Source organism: Myripristis murdjan, chromosome 17 (assembly GCF_902150065.1).
Source record: "Myripristis murdjan chromosome 17, fMyrMur1.1, whole genome shotgun sequence".
NCBI classification, from domain to species: domain Eukaryota; kingdom Metazoa; phylum Chordata; class Actinopteri; order Holocentriformes; family Holocentridae; genus Myripristis; species Myripristis murdjan.
This window is the reverse complement of record NC_043996.1, coordinates 8,905,482-8,926,936: the sequence shown is the minus strand read 5'-3', so window position 1 is coordinate 8,926,936 and position 21,455 is coordinate 8,905,482. Positions and strand designations below refer to the sequence as shown.

At 39.6% G+C, this 21,455-nt stretch overlaps 1 protein-coding gene across 1 annotated transcript in view; it reads right to left on the bottom strand.

Annotated features, from left to right (window-relative positions):
- brinp2 (bone morphogenetic protein/retinoic acid inducible neural-specific 2) overlaps window positions 1-17,814 on the bottom strand; it is a 129,033-nt gene extending 111,219 nt beyond the window's left edge. The window contains exon 1 of the mRNA XM_030074545.1: window positions 17,426-17,814. Coding sequence (XP_029930405.1) covers window positions 17,426-17,814 — 389 coding nt within the window. The remainder of the gene's footprint in view (window positions 1-17,425) is intronic.
- Between the last annotated feature and the right edge of the window lie 3,641 nt (window positions 17,815-21,455).

Genomic DNA, 21,455 nt, shown 5'->3' with positions numbered 1-21,455 from the left:
TTTTTGTTTTTTGTTTTTTTTTTTCAACTTTGTAGTAGTTCTGTGGTAATTTTCTTGCAATATAATTTTAAATACATACTTATAAAATCATCTGTCTTGTCTTTTTGGGCAAATTCTCAGACTTTTATTTACTTATTTATTTGTTCAAATTTGCTTTTTCTCTTGCAACTTGCTTCTTGCTAATTCTCAAAAAATGTACAAGTGGACATCCTTCCAAGTTGTCCAACAGCCTAACACACTACTGATGACAGGCACAAAGCATTTTAGTGGAAGTTTATTCTGCCTTATTTATTCTCTGATTTCAATTTGAATACCGACTGAACAGGAAGGCACACAGATTGACATACATAGTCTACACACACACACACACACACACACACACACACACACACACGCCCACGCATGCACACACACACACATACTCATTCTTTCTAATGATGTGTTTCAACAGCTTAGTTTTGCTTTTTAATGGTGAGGCCATTTTTCATGGCTCATAAGCTGACATCAAACAAGCCCATGGTCAATATTTAGTTATTTTGTTTTGAGCACCAGTGTTCTTTTTGAAGTTGTAGAGCTGCTTTACACACATTTTACCTCACACCACCAACTGTGCTGGGCTCATTACTCAAAAAACGAATACATTACACGTTTCAAAATCAACATTATTACTTAACTTATTACTACCTGGGGAGCTGTAATTATAAGACCCACTCATCCTTTTTCATCACAAAGTCAGCTGTGAGAATGAATCAGCTCAGAGGACCACACCACTGATTGTGTTTAGCCTTATATCTACAAAATGTATAAACTTCACCTTTCTGCAAATCTTTCCCCAAAGCAAGCAGTCGAATTTTAGAACTTGAATAGGCTATCAGTTTTCCTCCCTTTTATCCAGCCACTGGTTTCCATTCATTCCACTATAATATGAAAATGAACTTTAAGACCCTCTTCATTCCAGTATGCTATCACCATAATAGAGAGGTCCACATTAGTTTTCCTAAAAGCAGCAGCACTATTGTGTTTTGATGACTTGAAATTGAGCGGGGTAAAAAGGTGCCTTCCACCAGGGAAAATAGTCCCCGGGAACATTAGCCTTACACAGCCAGTTATCAGTTCTGTGGTTTATGAAAGGTGATGACTTGTTTAGCCACACAAACAGAACATTATAAGGTAGGTGTTTCAACCAGCAATTCAAATTTTAAAACTAAGGGATTCTGATCATGTGTTGTGAAATTTTCAGTTTCCCCGCATGATTTGCAAAATGGATGCAAAATGAGCCAAACATACAAAATCACCAGTAACTGGTACAAGAACATTGGCTGGACCTCTTAGTATCAGGGGTTGATCCCAAGTCTTGCAGGGGGTCCATGGACAACCTCCCCTGGGAGAAATTTTTGGAAAAAAATAAGCTCTCAATGTTAAACTTTAATGCTTTTTGTCTTAATGCGAGGGTCTACACGCAAAACTCATTCTGGACACCAAATACTTGTGAGAGAACTACAAACATGCCACAATCGAACGATCACAAATAGCTATCCTCTCTACTCTCCTGTCCTCTCCTCTTTTGTTTGTCCGGCCCACCGGGACTGTCTGGCTGCTGAGGCTCCCCTGCTTTTCTGGTTTTGAGGAAAAACTTTCGTATAGCCACTGTTTTGCTGTGTGTGACCTGTCCTGTCTCTACCTGTCGACTTTGCACATCAGTCACCGGGTGGGGATGGTGACAGCACCAGGTGTTGGGGTGAGACTAGACCAGATGCGGCAATGTGCTGGGAAGGGAAGAAGAAAAAGAAAAGGAAAAAAAAAAAACAGCTTGTGACTGGAAAAATAAAAAATTAAGGACTTTAGCCCCGAATGCCCCTCCTAGAGTCAACTTCAATCCATGCTTTAAAAAAGGTGATGGTAAATGTAACAACTTATTTTTTATGACTGTAATTATTGCTAAAATTGAAACAGTAGTTTGTCATGACACTAATAATCAAGAAAAGTCATCACTTTGTCTTGGTTGTCTCATGTTTTCTGTGTCGCTGACTCTTTAAAACACACACTGGCACTCTCTTCTATCTGTGCTGCGTGGCTCAATAAAGTACCAGCATCAGTACCAGTTTGCCCCAAGTACTCAGCTATCCTTAGCCTCAAAATCATCATATAAAGAAGCACTGTCACCCAACAAAGGACTCCAAAGGGGGGAAAAAACTACTATTCACCATCTAAACATACTGTTTGGAAGCTGCCGACAAATGGAAAATGAAGCCTATCAAGTACTCTTCAATTCCTTACCCCAGCTGTGCTGCATTGAAGGCTCATTTGTTCGTCTAAAAATTGAAAAGGCTTTGCACTCGAAAGCTGTACAATAGTGTCCCCGCCTGGGTGCAAAACCAGACAAGCCACTGTTTCTTCTTTTTCCATCAAGGTGTCTTTGCTGAGTCTATTTTTTGGCACTGTGCTGTATTAGGCACCGGAGTCGATGATACTATGAGCTGCAATATTACTGATCTCCATGGTCAAAAATGGGTCATTTGAGCTGCAAATACTCAGATGATACAGTAAAGAAACATTAAATGAAGGAAAATATGGCAAATGTTGGTTAAGTGAACACACAAATGACAGTTACCATGTTGCATGTTAATAGAACGCATAAGCGAAAGGTATGGAAAGATTGCGTCCAAAATCACAGCAGTGCAACGTACTGAGACTGAAAAAACAGATGCAGAATATGATCCACATTTAGAAAACAATTCAATATACCGGTAAATGTGACATATAGTTATTGAGAAGAATACGGGAATATCTAGAAAACATACATGTTTATGGCAAATACACAGGACAACAGAATGTTTATAGGCTGTCTAGATGTGCACTGTAGAGAGAAAAAAAAGAAAAATACAGATATGAGTATTGCTTGTTGCCTCTTTGTCAAAACTCTACATGTTAACTTTTCATAAAAACTCTAAAGAAATATAACACACCTGGATCACTGTCGTGTGATATACAGTGAGGAGTGGCAGAGAGCTCAACACTTCCACCTTAGAGGAATTTGAATCAATACATGAGTAGAACTATTAAAAAAAAAAAAAAAAAAAAAAAAAAAAAAAATCAATACAGTGGACTATTATTCTACTTTTCACAATATTGGTTCTCAAGCTTCTTTTATTGATATGTAGTCCTCTATGGAATGCAGGAACCGCTTGTTCATTCCTCAATTCCAAGTGCTAGTAAATTAAGAGTCACCACATTCACCAATATTCTCAGAAACAGAACTTTCAACAAACAAACAAAATTTACGACTGCTCTGGATCTAAAGTATGACATTGTCCACAGTTTGCCTGGTTCCTTAAACCTAAAAAAAAAAAAAGTGTTTTTTCCAGCGGATTAAAAAATGATCAAGATTAAAAAATTTCAAATCTACACACATTTAATCAAGCAAACTCATTAATTAAATTAGATAATTAATGGTGGCTGACCCATCTCATATCTTCCACTCTAAGTAGGTGCTTCCCACCTCAAGCAGGTGATACAGAGTCCCAAAGCACCTGCGTCTTTTAAAGTAGAACATTTTTTGAATCGGGCACCGAGGTGAAAGCGGCTGTGATGAGGTGGTTCTGCGACGCCTGAATGTGCAATATAGTGGAACAGAGATATGCAATGGGAAGGATAAGTGCAGAAGAACATGCTGGAATGAAAGTGTGCAGGTACAGTGTGTTTGGTTGGTTGTATTATTACTTAGACTACCTGTATGCATATGTGTGATGAGTGTCTCTAATGCAGTGACACTTGACTCCAAAGGAAACTTAGTGTATCCGATTATATTGTCCAAAATAATTTAAGTTAGTGTAAAATACATCAAGGCCTCAAACTGATGACTTGAATGATGCACTTTTTGAATTTTTTTAAAATGATGCCTTCACAAGTGAGTTATTTGGAAATTTGTTTGTGTTGCTCTATTTGTGCATTTTCTATCAGCTTTGGAGAGAACTGCAGTGTATCATGATACAAACCACACTCTAATCCATGCTTTGCACTGTATAGCCTACATACTGTAATGTGAGATCCTTGCCAATACTCAATGCCCAATACAAAGACCCTCCCCAATTTTCTTCTTTTTTCTTTTTTGTTCGATGCACTGTATGGAACACTGTCTGTCTGTCTGTCTGTCTGCCTGTCTTTCTCTCACATTTAAACAATGTTTGTGTCTGTCTGTGCTTCTCTTTATCTCCGTCAGCCTCCATCCCTCCCTGTGTTTGAACCCAGTTGGCGTTTAAGACCATTGGTAATGTGCACAGCAGTTGGTAGATCTTTCATTTTATCCCTGTTATGGAATGGATGGGTTAACATATCAAAAGGCCTGCAAACACCCTCTGTGTGTGTGTGTGTGTGTGTGTGTGTGTGTGCGTGTGTGCGTGTGTGTGTGTGCGTGTGCGTGTGTGCGCGTGTGTGTGTGTGTAGCACTGAGTTATTTCTGTCCACTGGTGAGAGATGTGTTGGTCAGCTAACACAGAAACTCACAGTGTGTGCCTGCAAGGTCTTTCCTACTGCGCTGGCTGTTGCTCCCTGACTGTTTCCATCACAGAGCCACTGGCCTGTTTCTGCCCTGCTGCTCTGTACACACTAAACTCTCGGTTTGTGATAGGGTGGACTGCAGCATGAAGCTCACAGTCCAAAGCCCTCTGTCCTGCATCCATCCTGCGTCTATCCTCTGTGAGCACTGCAATGGCCAGTCATTTTTGAGTATAGCAAAGTGAAAGTGAATAGTGGGCAAAATTTCTATCTCACTCACATAACAGGTTATAAGACCTTTATTTGAGAATTCAGAGAGAATGTAATTTTCACCTCAGCATGGCTGCCACATTCTCATGAACTTCAGGAGTCAATTTCAGCCAGGAAAACCACAGGTGAGACACTGCTTCCCTACTTACAAAACTTTAAGGTTACTTGCACCATCTGGTGGCCAAGTTGGAGGTCCCTAGCTTCTCGGCAACATGCAATTTTAATTAGGCACATCATGCGTTATTCAATTATTTTTTTAATCACATCAATCACTTGTTTCCCTCATTTTTTCCCCTCCTATCGCGTGGCTAACTTTCAGCCGGTGACGAATTCAGATAGCAGCGAAAGAGAAGACAGACCCCGCGGTGATATGAAATAGTTCTTTTGCCTTTAAGAGGCTGCCAGACGGCTCAGCTGACAAATCGACAGTAACACAAGCCTTGTGTCAAGTCAAGTATCTCCGTAGTAAGAAAAGAAAGAAAATATCCTGCTGACAGCCTTGAACTGTATTTGGCTGGCGAACTCTGGACACACAAGAGCTAAGTTGTAATTTCATCTGATTTATCAGTTCATGTGCCTGTTTGCTTGTATGTGCAACCATGTGGGAGTGAATTCAGGTATGGATGATGAAATGTATAGCTTATTCAGCAGCCACGGACCAGTCTGGCTGGTCATTTCTGTTGAAAACATTTGCGCGCTAGCCAACATATTACAGAGGAGATGAATGTTAACATAACTGCATGTTAACGTAAACCCCAGCAGGCCTACAGTGCCTACCTTAGCTAGCAAAGTCAATTGCTGCCACATTTTGCTCAACAGACACAACATATCAATGTAATTAATCTGTTCAGCCAATGGTTCACTTAACCAGTTTTCTATATCAGTTGGCGGATTTGTCATAGCAACAGTGTTTTAAATTTACACTGGTGCCACTAATATTGAAGTCGATGGGGCAGGCATGGAAAATCCCATTATAAACCACTATACCTCCGAAATATATCTCTTCAACAGAACAGAGATTCAACTATATATCAAAACACTCTTTACATAGTGCAGACTCATGTTTTCTGTCCAGTGTGTGCAGTAGTTGTAATTGTTAAAAAATGCCAATGTTAGCCACATGCTAGTTTAAAATATACAATCCAATATATCAATTATGAGCTAGTTGGCAATAGACAGATTACTTGTAATTTTGACACCTGACTGGGGCGCTAAGCTGTTAAATAAGACATGAATGGAGGAGGGGCAAACCTATCCAAAACGCACTGAATTTTTCCACATCTTTTCCCTTCCTTCTTTTCCCTAATTGTTTCTTGATTTTTGAATCCAAAAAATTAAGACAGAGCTTTACAAGTTAGCAAAGCTCTGTGTGCTACAAAAGTTTTACTAAGGTGATTCAGATGAACCAGTCCTGAATCAACGTATGGTCGGACAGCTTATAGAAACTGAGTTAAAAAATCATTTGATTGGCTGTCCAAGATTACACTGCTCTGCTGACCCTAGGCTCACCTCCATCAGTGATGACACAGTTGAGATGGTAGTGAGCTTCAAATACTTTTGACTCAACCTTGACAACAATCAAGAGCGACTCTGATCATAACTGAGCCCATCTTACAAAACAGCTCCCCCACAGCCCCCAGAAGAACAATCTCATTCATATTACTCACACTGGCTCCAAGATTACCAGCCACCCGACCCCCAATCTCTCAGACCTCAACAACAAAGCTGTTATACTGAGAACAGAGCATGAGCCCAAGCAGCCCCTCAACTCGTTTTTCAACTCGTCCCATCTGGCTGTAGATCTAGGTACAGCTAGTTTGGAAAAGGGCATGATGCTTTGGCATGAACTTTGTACCCCGTGCCATATCAGCTCTCAGCAAGCCCCTCCCACCCCCGCCCGCCCCACCATCTATGCATGGTGTAGGAATTGTCTGTGTGAGATTCTGCTTTGTGTTTAGATCAGAATATTGTTCACCAATCCACCTATGTGTTTTTCTGGCCTTGTTATCATACAATTAAACATACAGCTATTTGCACACAGGTGTTTATCCAAGCACACAGCTATTTGTCTAGTGAACTAAGCAAAGCACACAGCTTTTTTGTCCAATGAGCTAAGCTAATAAACTAAGCTAAGCTAAGCTGTTGTTGAACAGATCACAGCATCTGCTCTTTTTCCATCAGTCATTGTCAATTGAAGAGAAGGAGGGTGTGACAGTGGGGCAATTGACAAAGGCAGGCAGGGCAACAGGCTGATCTGGGTGGTGGGCTGAGGGTATTCTAAGCAAGATCTACTGAAATAAACTGCATTAAACTGATTAAAAAATGAAATAGAAAAAAAAATATGGAAACATAAGAAACAGCGGGGAAAAGAGTAAGTGGTTTGAGAAAAAAAAAATAGTTATCATTGATCAAAAAGTAACCAGCAGAGAACTAGGGATGCTGGAGGAGTGCTGTTAAGATTTAAAGATTAGTATGTCAAATAGTATTAGGATGACTGGATTAAAAAAGGTGTTAAAACAGGCGAGAGGAGGAAACATATTTGTGGGTATGGAAGTATGTGATGTGTTAAGGTGGCATGTGCTGCCATATCGTAGATGGTGATGCTCCACTTGTCCATTTTGCTTCTTGTGTTATTGGTTTGATAACTGGATTGCTTGTGGCTCTTTTGATGTATTTCTGTCCCAGGATGATTAGTCTTTGATGAATGCTTTGCAGTCCAAAGATGTGATGGCAGTGGTGTGGGTTGATATATGGTGGGAGTCTATAAGCTAGTCTTATTGCTTTATTTTGTATGAGTTGCAGTTTATTAGACAGCGATCCAGGCCAGTGATAAATATTCAAGTGGTAGCTGCTCTAAATTTGTAATTCAGTCCTTTCTTGGCCTTGGCTTGCTGAATATGAGCTGACCATTTCATGTTTCTTTGAAAAAAGATGCTGGGTGCCAAGAATCTTGATGATTTGGTAATTAATGGTAATCAATCATTTTGTGCACACCAGCTGTGTACACAAAATGATTTATTACTAAATTATTAAATTATTATTAAATTATTAAAATATTTATTACTATTATCAATATAGATGACAATAATAATACAAACAATACTTGCAACTTTTTGTGAGAATACAGCTGATCACTGCGCCTGTCCAATTTCAGTCAGTTAAGCTGAGATGGAGGGCCATATGTAATGGATGAAGGTGATGTCAATCAAAGTCATGTTTGCTACAAGATGTCAAAGGTAATTTCCTTAGCTACAGTTTGGCTGGATTCACACAGAATCAAACAGAATCTGGCAATTCAGCAGAAACGCACTCGTGCCACGTGGGCGTCAGTGCTCTGCAGGGAGCCGTCAGTGCGGGTGTTCTGGAAAAAACTGACATATAAGCTGGCAATCAGACGGCGCAGGCAGACGGTAGACAGGCGGGACATGTCGTGATACGCCACATCGCCAGACGATGCTGCTGCAAATCACAAGATGGCCTGATTCTGCGTTCTGGTCAAAAACAGGACATACCGCATATTTCAGGACATCTGATCTAAAATCGAACATTGGGTGTAAATGGAAATATTTCTTTAGCACCCCATCGCCCTCACCAGTTGGACAAAATATTTAAGCTATAAAAATCACCAGTTCGCTCTGTTGCTGCTTAGCATGCTGCGCCTCCCTGCCTGCACTACTTCCTGCTTTGACTAGTTGTGCTGTTTTCTTATTTGCCTCTTCCACTGCAGCGTTACATTAGGCTCAGTTAAAAATATAAGAAGGCAGGGAATTGCTGTTCCTGCTGCTCTAAGTTACATTCTCTCTTTCCCCCAATGGCACATCAGTTCACCTAAGCTGGCTATTAACTGATAGTTGCTAAAATGTTGCAAGCTTAGCATTCACAGTTAAAATTTCAGTTATTTCTAAATATGAATCATTAATGTTGGCATGTTGGCTGAGCTCTTTTCCAATGTCAGGTGTAATGCATTTTGCCACAGTGCCACACTTCAGAGAGACAAAGTGGGATGTGTTCTTGGTTGTACGGTGGGCGCTGCTGGTTTATGTGGTTTAGGGGGTTTGCATTGATCGCCTGCTTGTTCTTTCCCTGCTGGCTTTAAATTACACTCCGCAGGGAGTGGTGCAAAACAGAGCCTTGACGCCAAAATGAAATCCGTGTTTATTCTGATTAATCCTCCCATTCGGTGCACGAGTTGACTGACTAAACGGGGCAAAGCCCGCAAGCCCATTCAGGCACACCGCTCTGGATCAGCTGATGTGTCAGCTGAGCTCGCATGCTGCCTTCACTTCACTGACTGGGCGGTCTATTTAAGCTGTCAGACTCACCTGCTCAGTCTGCTGCTGCTTGCCTCTGTTGCCGCTACTCACTATGCATGAGGCAGTACGTCCCTAAACAGGCTCTTCTCTCTCTTTTCTCTTTTTGTTTCTGCATGGTTCCTTATAGGGCCTCACATTGATCTCTCTTGCTTTTGCTGCATTTAAATTACGTTCCACACAAACATTTTATTTTTAAATCAAGACCAGTCAAAAGTTTAATTTCTGTTCCATATCACGTGTGTGCCAAAACAAAGTGTATCTGCATTTTTTCTGATCCGTGTGTTCCTGGTGTGAATGATTTGAACCTGTGGAAAAGTGGAAAGACAATCCGTTAGTGTTTTCATCCATACCTGAAGTGTGTTCAGGTACTGATCATGTTTCAAGGTCTGGTGCTGACATCAGAAACTGATCTGCACATTAGAGCTAGTTAGGTTAATGTGCATTATTTGAGGTTAGAATGGTTTAAGTTTAAAAGTGTTTGACTTATATTTATATGACATGAGGTTCAATTAGCTTGGCACTTACTGTATGCTAGTATCTCACTAATAATTAACAGAAACAAGATGGTTGTGGAAAAAAGGGCTTTTTACCTTCTTGCAAATAGATTGTACATGCACAAAATACATGCACAAAGTATTTTTTACATAAGTATCTGTATTTCTACTTGAATAAAGAACATGTGTACTTTTGCCGTCTCTGCCAGCTGTTAAGGATTACTTTGAGCAGGAAGCACCGAGTGACATCCATCCATCCAGCCAGACAGGTGGAGAGCCAAACGCAGCAGTGCTAGCATAAACACATGAAACTGTTACATATGAATGACTTGAGTCATGGTTTTCTTATATGAAATACATTTCCTCAAATTTGGATCAGCTTGTTGTTGTTATTTGCTCCTGCATCCAGACAGAAAAATGAGAGTCTGTTTCTCTGGTTGCTAAGAAACTAAAGTCACTTTGCTGCAGTCTGAGCAGTGCATACTGTATGTTTTGACGTCTGAGACTATGGGCGCATTAAACAACTATGAACTGACATTGTCAGTAAATTTCTTCATGAACACCTACATGCTGTCATAAAATAAGGGTTTACTGCACAAATATTCCTCGGCTCAGTTTTGACAGGCAACACAGTAAACAATTAATGTGGCTCAGACTCAGTAGGGAATCATAGATGCCCTGCATGCCCAGTGTCGGCAGATAGAGAAACTTTGACTTGTTCGCCCTGCACATGGCAGCATTATGGTGCATGACCAAATGAAAATGCACATGGGGAGATAGCACTAATTGATTAAAGCAATTCTTTACTCATTGAAGAGTGCAGGGATTTGATGCTTCGCATTTAGTCTTATTAGACTCTGCTAATGTTTATCAGTAGCCTGAGCGAGAGCACGAACGTGGCAGTGACGACTTCTGCTCTGTGCAAGCTCAAATTTGAATAGAATTTTACATCTCTTGCACCTAATACACTATAGTACAGTGCTTTAAAACAGCTATGATTCCCAATTCCATGTGCAGAGGAAAATACAAATAAAGTGCACATAGTCACAAGCCAATAAATCACCCTCAGATGTTGTGCTATGTATTTGGAGTGTTCATACATTGATAAGGATGAGATTACAGGCTGTCTGGATGCAAGATTAGGTAAGCATCTGGATAAAAAAGAATTACAAAAAAAAAAAAAAAAAAATACAATGATCATCTGAAACTCGATGACTCATGACTCACACAGAGAGAGAGAGAGAGAGAGAGAGAGAGAGAGAGAGAGAGAGAGAGAGAGAGAGAGAGAGCATTAGAAAAGTGAAACTGGAGGGGGGTAAACTACAGCTCTGTGACACAAATGGAAATGGCACCCCGTTAAATCTGGTGAGTCACAAGCCCCCATCGTTGAGAGATGGAAAGACATTTGCCTATAATTAAAATATTTCTAGCTGATTTAACCAAACAAACAAACAAACAAACAAAAAAAAAAGACCTAGAAACTAAGCAACACTTTTATTCTCATAAATGAAAAAAAAAATGCCAGACACTAAACATCTGAAAAGGTACAAGCCCTCTTTTGGAGCAAGACAAACAGAGATCAATGACTGCTGAAAGTGTCCTGCAGCAAGAAAGGGGGAGCCATACCACGAGCTGCCCCACTTATGTCATGAAAACTTCACCTGTCATCTCGCACTACACTTTCCCTTCATCTGCAATGGATGCTGTCACTTCCATTTGACTCAAGTTAAGACAGAGAGAGAAAGAGAGAGAGAGAGAGAGAGAGAAAGAGAGAGAGAGAGAGGGATGAGGACAACAGAGAGAGAAAAAGTGAATGGTGGAGGGATTGTGAGATTAAGAGGAAAAAGGAAGACAGGAAAATGCTGTCATTTTTTATTTGAAAGAGGCGACACCAAGATTGAGAGCACGAGGAACAGAAGGAGAGAGAGAGAACAGGACGGAGAAAGGGTGTAGAGCTAGCCTAGAGGTTAGACAGGCGGGCTAGTTTGAATCTGCAAAAGTAAAGTGGAAGTGCCCTTGAGCAAGGAACTTCAGCTCCAGTATAGCTGCTCAGAGGCCAGCAGTGTCAGACTGTGGTTAGACTGGCAGCTTGTGGGTGCAAATGTGTGTAAGTGTGTGAATATGAATACCACAGCATGCTCAGTCAACTTTCCCTGGATAAGTACAGATAAAAAATAAATAAATAAATAAAAAAATACAGACAGGGAAAGAAAGCGAGGCACTGGTGTAGATGATTTATTTCAAAGCTGTATGTATGTGTTCTTCACAGCTGTACAGCTTTTGAAACGTGCCTGCGGTCAACTCCCATTACTGTCCTTGCAAGAGAAAATGCCACAGATAATAAGAACATATAATTTTCTAGCAAGTCTACATTTATGACATAACAAACAGCGATGACTGCATTCAAAGCTGAGAGAACCTATTTTTAAAGGCTGCATGGGTGGGCGAAGAAACGAAGAACCCAAGTAATACATATATACATATATATATCCAGGATGTATTCCAAGTTGAGGAAATGAAAATTCAAACTGCAGCCGTAGTGGATACAGTGTATATCCATCACGCTGGGTATTAAATTTGGAGTAATGATAATGGTGATAGGGGCTGAAGTGAACTCTGGTCCAGGCACAGGACTCTACTGCATCATTTATAGGCCACACATCTAAAACCCGCTGGACTCTGCTAATGCCCGCGGTATTCTTAGCAGCCGACAGGAACTCTTGTGTCTCAGCTGACACTGCCTGATTTGTCAAAAATAATAATCACCAGAAGAAAAATATTCATAATATTATGTTCATGTTAACTGCTCACAAATAAGCAAACACATACAAATGATTTTTACTGCATTTAGAAATGTTAAGTGCTTGCAAATATTAAAGAAATCTTACTGAAAAGTTTGTACACAGATATTAGGAACATGCAAGAGACCCTTAACCTGTACGCAACCCTGATCTATTTATAACTATGACTATTTTAGAAATGTTGGAATGATAATTGATCGAATGATTATGAACGTCTTAGGAATAAATTGTTAAGAAACATTATTTTAAAGTGTTACCCATAATACATTAAACTTAAGACATAAAAAACTGTGACACCAGTTGACAAAGAGAGAACAGCAGTACACAAAGGTAATATCTATATAATGAAATGCATTAAATTTTAAATGTTATCTCATAGCAACACTCTACTGTAGGTATTGGTGCAATTATTTGAATTCTAAGGTTGCGTTGACACAGAAATTTGTCTTTTCTTTTTTTTCCATTTCCAACCTTCTGCCTGCATGAAAAATACATTTTTGGAAAACATAATCCAGAGTGTGATTTTTTGAAAACACTGAAAACACTGAGGTCACCAGTGCAACTTCAGTTCCTTGTGCTCACCTTGCACATGTGCCATTTAGATCATGAAGCTATTTTCAAAACTTCATTTGAGATTTTTAACAAGAACTCGTTATCTTCCCTTTGTCGCCACTCTGATTTTTACCATTTCACTTCATTGTCTGTATAGTTTTAGTCCTTGTTGGGATGTTTTTGTATTTGAATTTGTGGCTAACTCTGGGATGTTAAGAAATTGCAACAGTCACTTCTCAGCTGCTTTGCATATACTCATATCACAAGTGTTTCTGTGTTCTCATGTGTACAGAGATTCTCCCATGAGGACAGTTTTTTAAACAGATATATAAAGTTGTGTTTTCAAACAACAACAACAACAACAACAACAACAACAACAACAAAACTGTCCCTAGAGAATTTTCCTGTCAAGTGAACAGACTGCAGACATAATCTATCTATCTATCTATCTATCTATCTATCTATATATATAGATAGGTATGCATGTATGTATATGTATATGTATGTGTATGTGTATGTGTATAAATATATATATATATATGTATATATATATATATATATGTGTGTGTGTGTGTGTGTATATATATATATATATATATATATATATATATATATATATATATATATATCCATACACTCCATACATAAACTATGCTGAGTGGTAGTGTGAGGAAAAATAGCATGATCTCAAAAGTGAGAAAAATCAGTGAAAATTGCTGCAGCTCTAAAGCTGAATGATAAATATAGCTAATAATAAATCCTATAGCGATCAAATATCCCCACAACACCAGCATAAAGAGCAATTTTATTGATAGACCTTGATTGTTCAGCTTGTGTGCTTCATCAAGGTCATAAACCAATGTCAGGCTCATCACCCTGATGAAGGCCACAAGCCTAAGCACACTGGTCTCTTAATAACGTTGTTTCTGCTGTAAATTGTTGCTGGAGATTCGATCTCTGTAGGCTTTCTCCCCTCCCTGTGCACCTTGGTGGTAGGTGACATTGTGCCAGAAACCCCTCCTCTGCTTCTACAATCTTACATTTTATGCACCGAGCTTGGATGTTTTACTCAAAAGGATTTGCACCATGTATTCTCATGCCCAGGTTATCAAATACCAATGCTTTGCATCTGATTCTGACACCAAAGGCACCCTTCAGCATCTTTATGAAGTGCACTAGGCTTTCTTGCTTTTAATGTCAAGTGGTTAAGGTTAGGGAAAAGTTAGGTTTAGGCATAAAGCTGACTTGGTTAAAGTTAGAAAATGGTTAGGTCTGGCCGTAAAAATGACTTGGTTAAGGACAACATGAAAAACTGGACATGCTTTCAGTTTCAAGGTAGGCCCTCTTACTTAAAAATAACATTAGTTGCTTAGTATCACTCGGCATGGTACATGCTAAAATATTAGCTTGGGCACTAGATATGAGCTACTAGGGACACATGGATGACTTTGGTGTCTATATTCTCATGACCTGACAGGTAAGGTGACTAACAGGCTGGTCTTGATGTTTAAAGGACCATACCAGTTTACTAGTTTTCTGACATTTTACATTGCAACAAACCATCTTGCAAATCATGTGGAGATGCTACAGATTCCACAACATCAAAACCCCTCAATTTGCAAACATAAATTTTGGTTGAGTAACAAACACTGAAACTTTGCTGTGTAAAGCCAACATTTCCCAAGGGTCTGGTGGAGAGATTGCTTCCCTTCGTCCAATTTCAAGTCATCAAAACACAACAGTGCTGCTGTTTTTAGAACAACCAATGTGAACGACTCTATTACGGTGATGGAACACTGGTGTGAAGAAAGTCTGAAGTGTCTGAAAGTAAATTCATAGTGGAATGAATGAAAACAATGGCTGGATAAAAGGGAGGAAAAATCATATCAGAATTCCAAAATACAACTGCTTGTTTTGGGAAAAGATTATCAGAAACATGAAGTAGCCTTCATTTTGCATCTACATTTTGTGGATGCAAAACATGCCAAATCACTGGTTTGGTCCTTTACCAAGGTTAAAGTGTTAAAAGCAAAAGGTGTCTGTGATGAGGATGATTTCAAAGGCTATTCAGTGTCACTGATTAACAGATTGTTAGAGCACAAACTATTATGCAAATGCTTAAAAGGTGATACAAAGTTTGGGTGTCAGTGATATAATGGAGGTCACTGTGGCTCAGTCGATTTGTATGCAAGCCATGTACTGTAACCCACACTGTATGGGTTAAAATCCTAATGAATGTCCTGTTGCTACTTTCTCCAATATAATTGTCACAGAAACTAGAGACCATTACAAAATGAGTATTCTGCTTTGAATTGTGCATTGTACTGCAATTTCTGCAAAATGGTTTCACCCCATGCTTTTGTTCTCATCTGCCCTTGCACAGACCTCTTGTTGTATTTCACCTGTCAACTAAATTTGAAATTGTATGATGAAAAGAGTTTCACAGAGGAGCTTGATCTATTGATCCTTCTTGATTTATGACAGGATTTTAGAGACACTGCTACATTTAAAGGGGGATTCCACCAGGAGTAACTTTTGAGTGGTTGTTAGTCTGCAAAAGTTGACAATTTCCTGAGATTTGTGTCCGCTGTTTTATGAGTTTTAGGTTATGACCTGTCAGAAAATGCAGTCCTATAAAATCTTTGAATTGCATTATCTCAGGTGTTTCAGAGTGGAAACTGCGGACAGTCATGTCTCTTTGCTTATATTAAACATCTATTATATGTATTTTTTCATATACATATTTCACAATGTTTAATATTGGTATGGGGAAATGACTTCAGAAACTTCTTGATGTTGAAGAGCTCATAACTCAGAGCTCATAGAGACACAGAAAAAAGCTTTGGAGACTTGACAAAAATAGTCTCCTTTCATAGAATCACAGCATGTTCGTTTTGTGTAGAATTACCTTTTAAAACCTCAGCGGCACATCTAATGAGGTACTGAGGCTTGTTTAAGTGAGTCAATGACAATCACACATTAATCAGTATGACCAGTCCATGACAGCTATGTGGTGACCAATTCGATGCCAATTCATCAAAATTAATAAGACTTAGTTTGATTAATTGATTGTGTGCTCTTCTATATTGTATTAACCTGGATTTCCTGGATTTACATTCATAATTTTATGCTCAACACACAGATTTTATTGTAAGACTCTAGAGACTACTGTGTATGAGACATTCAGGGTCTTCTCTTTAAAAAGGTTAAAATATTCATATCCCAATGTCACTGCAGTGGCTTGACGAAGATGTTCTAACCATTCATCCATTACCACATAACAAATAGTACCAGAGTGTATGACGCAGATAACACAGCTAACCTTGGCCAGACTTCAGCTGAGTTAGAAGAAAGCGACGTTCACGTCGGTTCAAACACCTTTTCTAACTTTGATTCGCTTCACTGATCAACAGCTTCTCCAGTGTTAATATGGCGCCTCCTTAAAGCCATTAGTTTGCTCCACTCAACATCAGCTTTTGGTTTCTTTGCTCTCTCAAGCTCAGCTGTGCCTCTTTTCTGCCCACTGTGTGAGCAGAGAGGAAAAACAAGCTGGCCGAAGCCCTGCTCCCCTACACAATACGGCGCACTACATCACCTCTGTACTCGTGCTGCACTCATACATAATAATGCATGTGCATGAAAACCGTGGGATACATGTGATTTTGTTTTTGTCTGGGGGCTCACTGTGCCCACTGGTGTCAGCAGTCTAAGGCTGAGATCTCTCTTAGTCGTTTTTGACTTTAATCTCCCACACAAAATGCATTTTCTCTTCTCTCTGATCATTGTTTGTCCTGTAACTGCTTGAGAACAGCAGTGTGCAATTATTGTAATCAGGCTACTTCATCAATTGTTACCACTTTTTTTATTCAGATTACAGTAATTGCTATATAGCATGTAATCATGCCCCAGCTCTGACAAAAGAGAGGGTTTAGTGAAGGTAGCTTCACAGAACTAAGACGGAACATACGATGTGCCATAGCAACAGCACACGCACACCATGAGCACACATCTATGAGCATCAAACACTAGGGTATATGCAGGATTTAAATGTAATAGTTTTGAAGCGTTTTTAATACTACCTAGGATCAACTTTGAGATAAAAAAAAAAAAAAAAAAAAATCTTTTAAAAAAATCTGATTTAATTTTGCTGATGAAATTCTGAAACTATACACAGGTATATAAGGAAAAAAACAGATATAAATTAATGGAATAAGGAAATGATGTTCAATTCTGTTTACTGAAGCAGATAATAGTAAAATACCTCTTGCATATCATATTAAATTTGTCTTGCTAATCTAGAGATGGAAGTGTGTGGGTCAAAATTACTGTGACTAACTGGAAGTGCAAATAAAGTCGTACAATATAAGAAAATAAAACTTAAATGGTGAAAAATATGGAGCCTCTAATAGCTAAGACTATTTTTAGGCTTTCGAGGGCCTGCGGAAACACACCTTTTCCTGTCATCTGTTGATCTTCGCTTTGACACATGCACCTCTCTCACCTGTAAATCTTGTATCTGGTAGAAAATCCCTGCTGGAACCTCTCTCTGAACTCGGTGTACTCCGGACAGCGGTGGAAAGGACCTTTTTCTGACAGCAGCCAGTCCAGCTGCCCTCGGCTCTGCCTCGTGCTGAACCCCCACGATGAAGATGAGGACGAGGAGGAGGAGGATGATGAGGAGGAGGGGGACAACGACAGGGACGGCGAGGAACCGGGGACGGCCTTTGCCCCCTGTCCCCCGCCACCCACCAGTTCAGCTCGGGTAGGCCACAGCAGCCATAGCAACGCCCACAGCAACCATAGGAGCATTAAGGAGGGCGCCGACCATCTAGCAAGGGGGACAGAGCCATGGGAAAACCTCTCTCTTCTCATTGGCCAAGGAGTTGCCATGATCCCGGTGGTGATGTACTAGGGCACCTGGGACCGGCATTTCTTCTGACAGTCACCTCCCACTGGCCTGGAGGGGAACAACAATGACACACAGAGAGAACAGTTTGGTTAGTAGGCATAACAGGGTTGAGGAGGATTGACAACTCTTAGATGCATTAATAAGCAAGGACTCTGATATTTTCAGTACTGTCACGAAATACACACTAACACAACATTTGCTCTCTTTTGCATCTTCTACATGCCCGACAACACTTTTTTTTTTTTTTTTTTTAACCCTTTCTCTAGCCCTGCTTTGGTTTTGGCAATTCTTGTATTTATCTCCTGTTTTCACACACATACCCAATCCAAAGAGTGTTCAGTGTGAAATACATGTGCAAGCATTGGGTGTAATATTTCTAGTCCTACCTGGCAACCTATGTGAAACGCTGTCTTTAAAAAATGACCAGCTGGCCCCACACTCAAAATGGATGTGGCAGATTTTAGATTTGAGATGTAGGATGTGTTTACATCACTTGGTCACACTTGTGTGCAGATGTTAGTATTAGCTGGCCACCACTTTGACACTGTAAAAGTCAGAGACTGTCCTCCGGCAAAAAATGACACCATAGGTCTTTTGTACAGCAGCTTGTTTACGACCTATAGTTGTGTTTTAAAGTTAAGCGACCTGTAAATAACAACACTGTGGTGCAGTATTAAGAGCAACAAAGTGTGCATTAGGAGGTTGGTGGTTTGATAAATGGGTTGCCCAAAATGCCTTTCTTTCACTCGGCTGACCTCAGTTCAAATGCAAGCCAGAGCCATGTTTAGGTAGCTAACGTTAGCTAGCTAATATCAATGAATGTTCGCTAATATTTCGTAACTTTAACTCTTCACCTTTTCCGAACCTTAACCATTTTGACAAACCTTTCCATAACCTTAACAATAACCTTTTCTTAACCGTAACCAGGTATTTTTTGTGGCTAGCAAGCTTAGCTCGCTTGGTAGCATGTTAGCTCACTAGCTTGTGAGTTAGTGTTCATTAGCAAACCTTAGCTCGCTGGCTAGCCTGCTCAGGAAACAGTCCTTTGGGTCGGAGAACTTTGTTGTTGTTGTTACTGTTTTTTCACAGCATAATGTTGACAGGTGTGATTCTATAGCAGCAAACATGACAAAAGGAAACTTTCTTTTTTTTTTTTTTAAACTGACATTATGTAACATGAGCCTTTTGACTGCACACCTGTTTGAGTTTACTACCTGGGTCGCCTCTCGACCTGAGGAGAGCGAGTTGTTCCACAGTTAAATCAATGCACAGCCACGACCAGCCATCCACACTCTCACAGCCAGGCTCATCTGCACCGTAACTGGAGTCAGCAGTGGTTGTGGCCACACGTCTGGAGCAGGACTCTGCGTTAGCGGCTGTCGCTCCCCAGTGCACTCAGAGTGAACTTGACTGTATTAAGCGTGACACTGAGGAGTGACACTTATGTATTTAGCTCTAATATGAACAGCACCGTACTGAATCGCTCCTCCGCTGTAGTCTGAATATCAACGTGCATGAGTTCATTCAAGCATTTGGGAAGTGTATTTTCATCTTGTACACTCTTCACAGTATGGATCACACTGGATTCTGTACTCCAGTTAAAGCGCTGAGAAAAGTTGATAATGGGTCATCATCATAATTTGACTTGATTTGTGAGAGATAATCTGCGTAGTGTTATTGTGCCTGGGATGAAGGTCTGGTGGCACAGTGATAATGTTATGCTGATGATGATAGATGCAACAGTCATCGCTATACTTAATCTGAGGGACATTAACTTTTGATGGGGAGGCTGCAATGCAAGGTGAGTTTTGCCCTGAGTGTCATATATTTTATTATTATCCGATATGTGCTATGATTAATATTCTTTTAATCTCTTGCCCTGGTTATGACTATTATGGGTGTTCTACCCTGCCATGAAATGGTATTTAAAGCTGAAAGCATTCCCTGTGTTGGTTTTATACCTTATGTGTTTTTTCTTTGTTTTTTATATTATTAGTATATTGTAATTATTTATGTAGCTGTTTTTTTTTTTTGTTTTGTTTTGTTTGTTTGTTTGTTTGTTTTTTTCATTTCTAGTGTTTTTATTTTGGTTCTGGTACTTGTTCATGTGATGTCCTTCTATGTGGTGTCACTTATCTAAAAAAAAAATAAATAAATAAAAATAAATTATTTTAAAAACACCCAAGAAAAGTTCATAAATCAAACATGTCAGCTCTTGAAATTTGTGATCACACACATAAATTTTCAGATACAGAGTTAAAATTGAATTCTTTTTTTTTTTTTTTTTTTTTTTTTTTGGGAGTGACTGAATGTTGCTTTTGTGGTGAACATGAAAGCTGCAACAACAGTCTACCAGAACATAGCACCATAGATCTAAATCTATGTGCCTTCATTTTCCTCCTAAACTCTTTGATGGCTTGTGTGTTTGGACTGGAATGTCATCGCCCTCCTCCACACAGATCAGGGGTGCGAGAAAACACATCAGTGGAACCACAATATGGTTAAAGTGTGAATTCTCACTCCTCCTGACTCACACACCAAGCATCCTCCTTCTAACACTGCTCTCCTTTGGTTGCAGCACGGGGACACATCAGACATTTCTGAGGTGACATTTTAAGAAGATTGTGCGGTACCCATCAGAGAGGCAGACGCTCGCTGTTCGTTTCACTGCTAATGACTCGCAGTATCGCTGGGTGGAGTCTTCAGGGACGAATCAACATTTCAGAATGGATATGTAAAGTAGCAGCCAAGATGCTATAAGTGGATTGGGATCCCACGAATTCCCTGTTTATCTTACAAACAAATTGAGAATTAATTTCAGGTGGATAAATGCAGGCTCAGACATGAAAAAACAATACTCAGGGTGCTGCATTTTTAATTTTCACTCACTGCACCTTGAGATTACTGCAGAGTTTGAAAAGGCAATTAGCAAAGTCATCTGTCAAATGAATGCATTTATGCATCTGAAAGCGGGATGAAAACTTGATGAATAGGATGGTTTGCAGATGCCGTTTCATGTATTGCATGGCCCCAAGGTAAAGCTAGTGCAAATTAAAAATGTAGCACCTTGTGCTGCTTATGTCATTTCTTTTTTGTGATGTTATGGAAATGACCAGAATCATACTCTGTAATTAGTTAGCTACAGATCTCTTGGATTTTATGCAAAGCTATCACACTCACTTAGATGTAGTGCAGTGACTTGATTACGTGTAATTTTTAAGATACAGGATGGCATCATAATTTTTCTGCAGCACTTACTATTTTGCATCTGTAAAAAGCCTGTAATGCAATGTAAATGACTCTTTATTAATACAGAGAAGTAGATGAGCAGATGGGTTGTAACTTGGCACTTCATTCTGCTATTTCCTTTGATTTGGCAATTACCTGTATCTCGCATCTATTCCTATAACATTGCAATCCAAAGCAAATCATGACCATGTTGTTACTTATATTGGTGATTTACACCTTCCTTGTTTTAAAGGACGATATCCGGGCATTTTGAATGTTTAGCATAGTATCTACAAAATTTGTATACTTATGTTCCTGGAGTAATCAGTCATAATTAAAAACTCCAATACTATTTTCCCTGCCTTTTATCCAGCCAGTGGAATTCACTGCAACA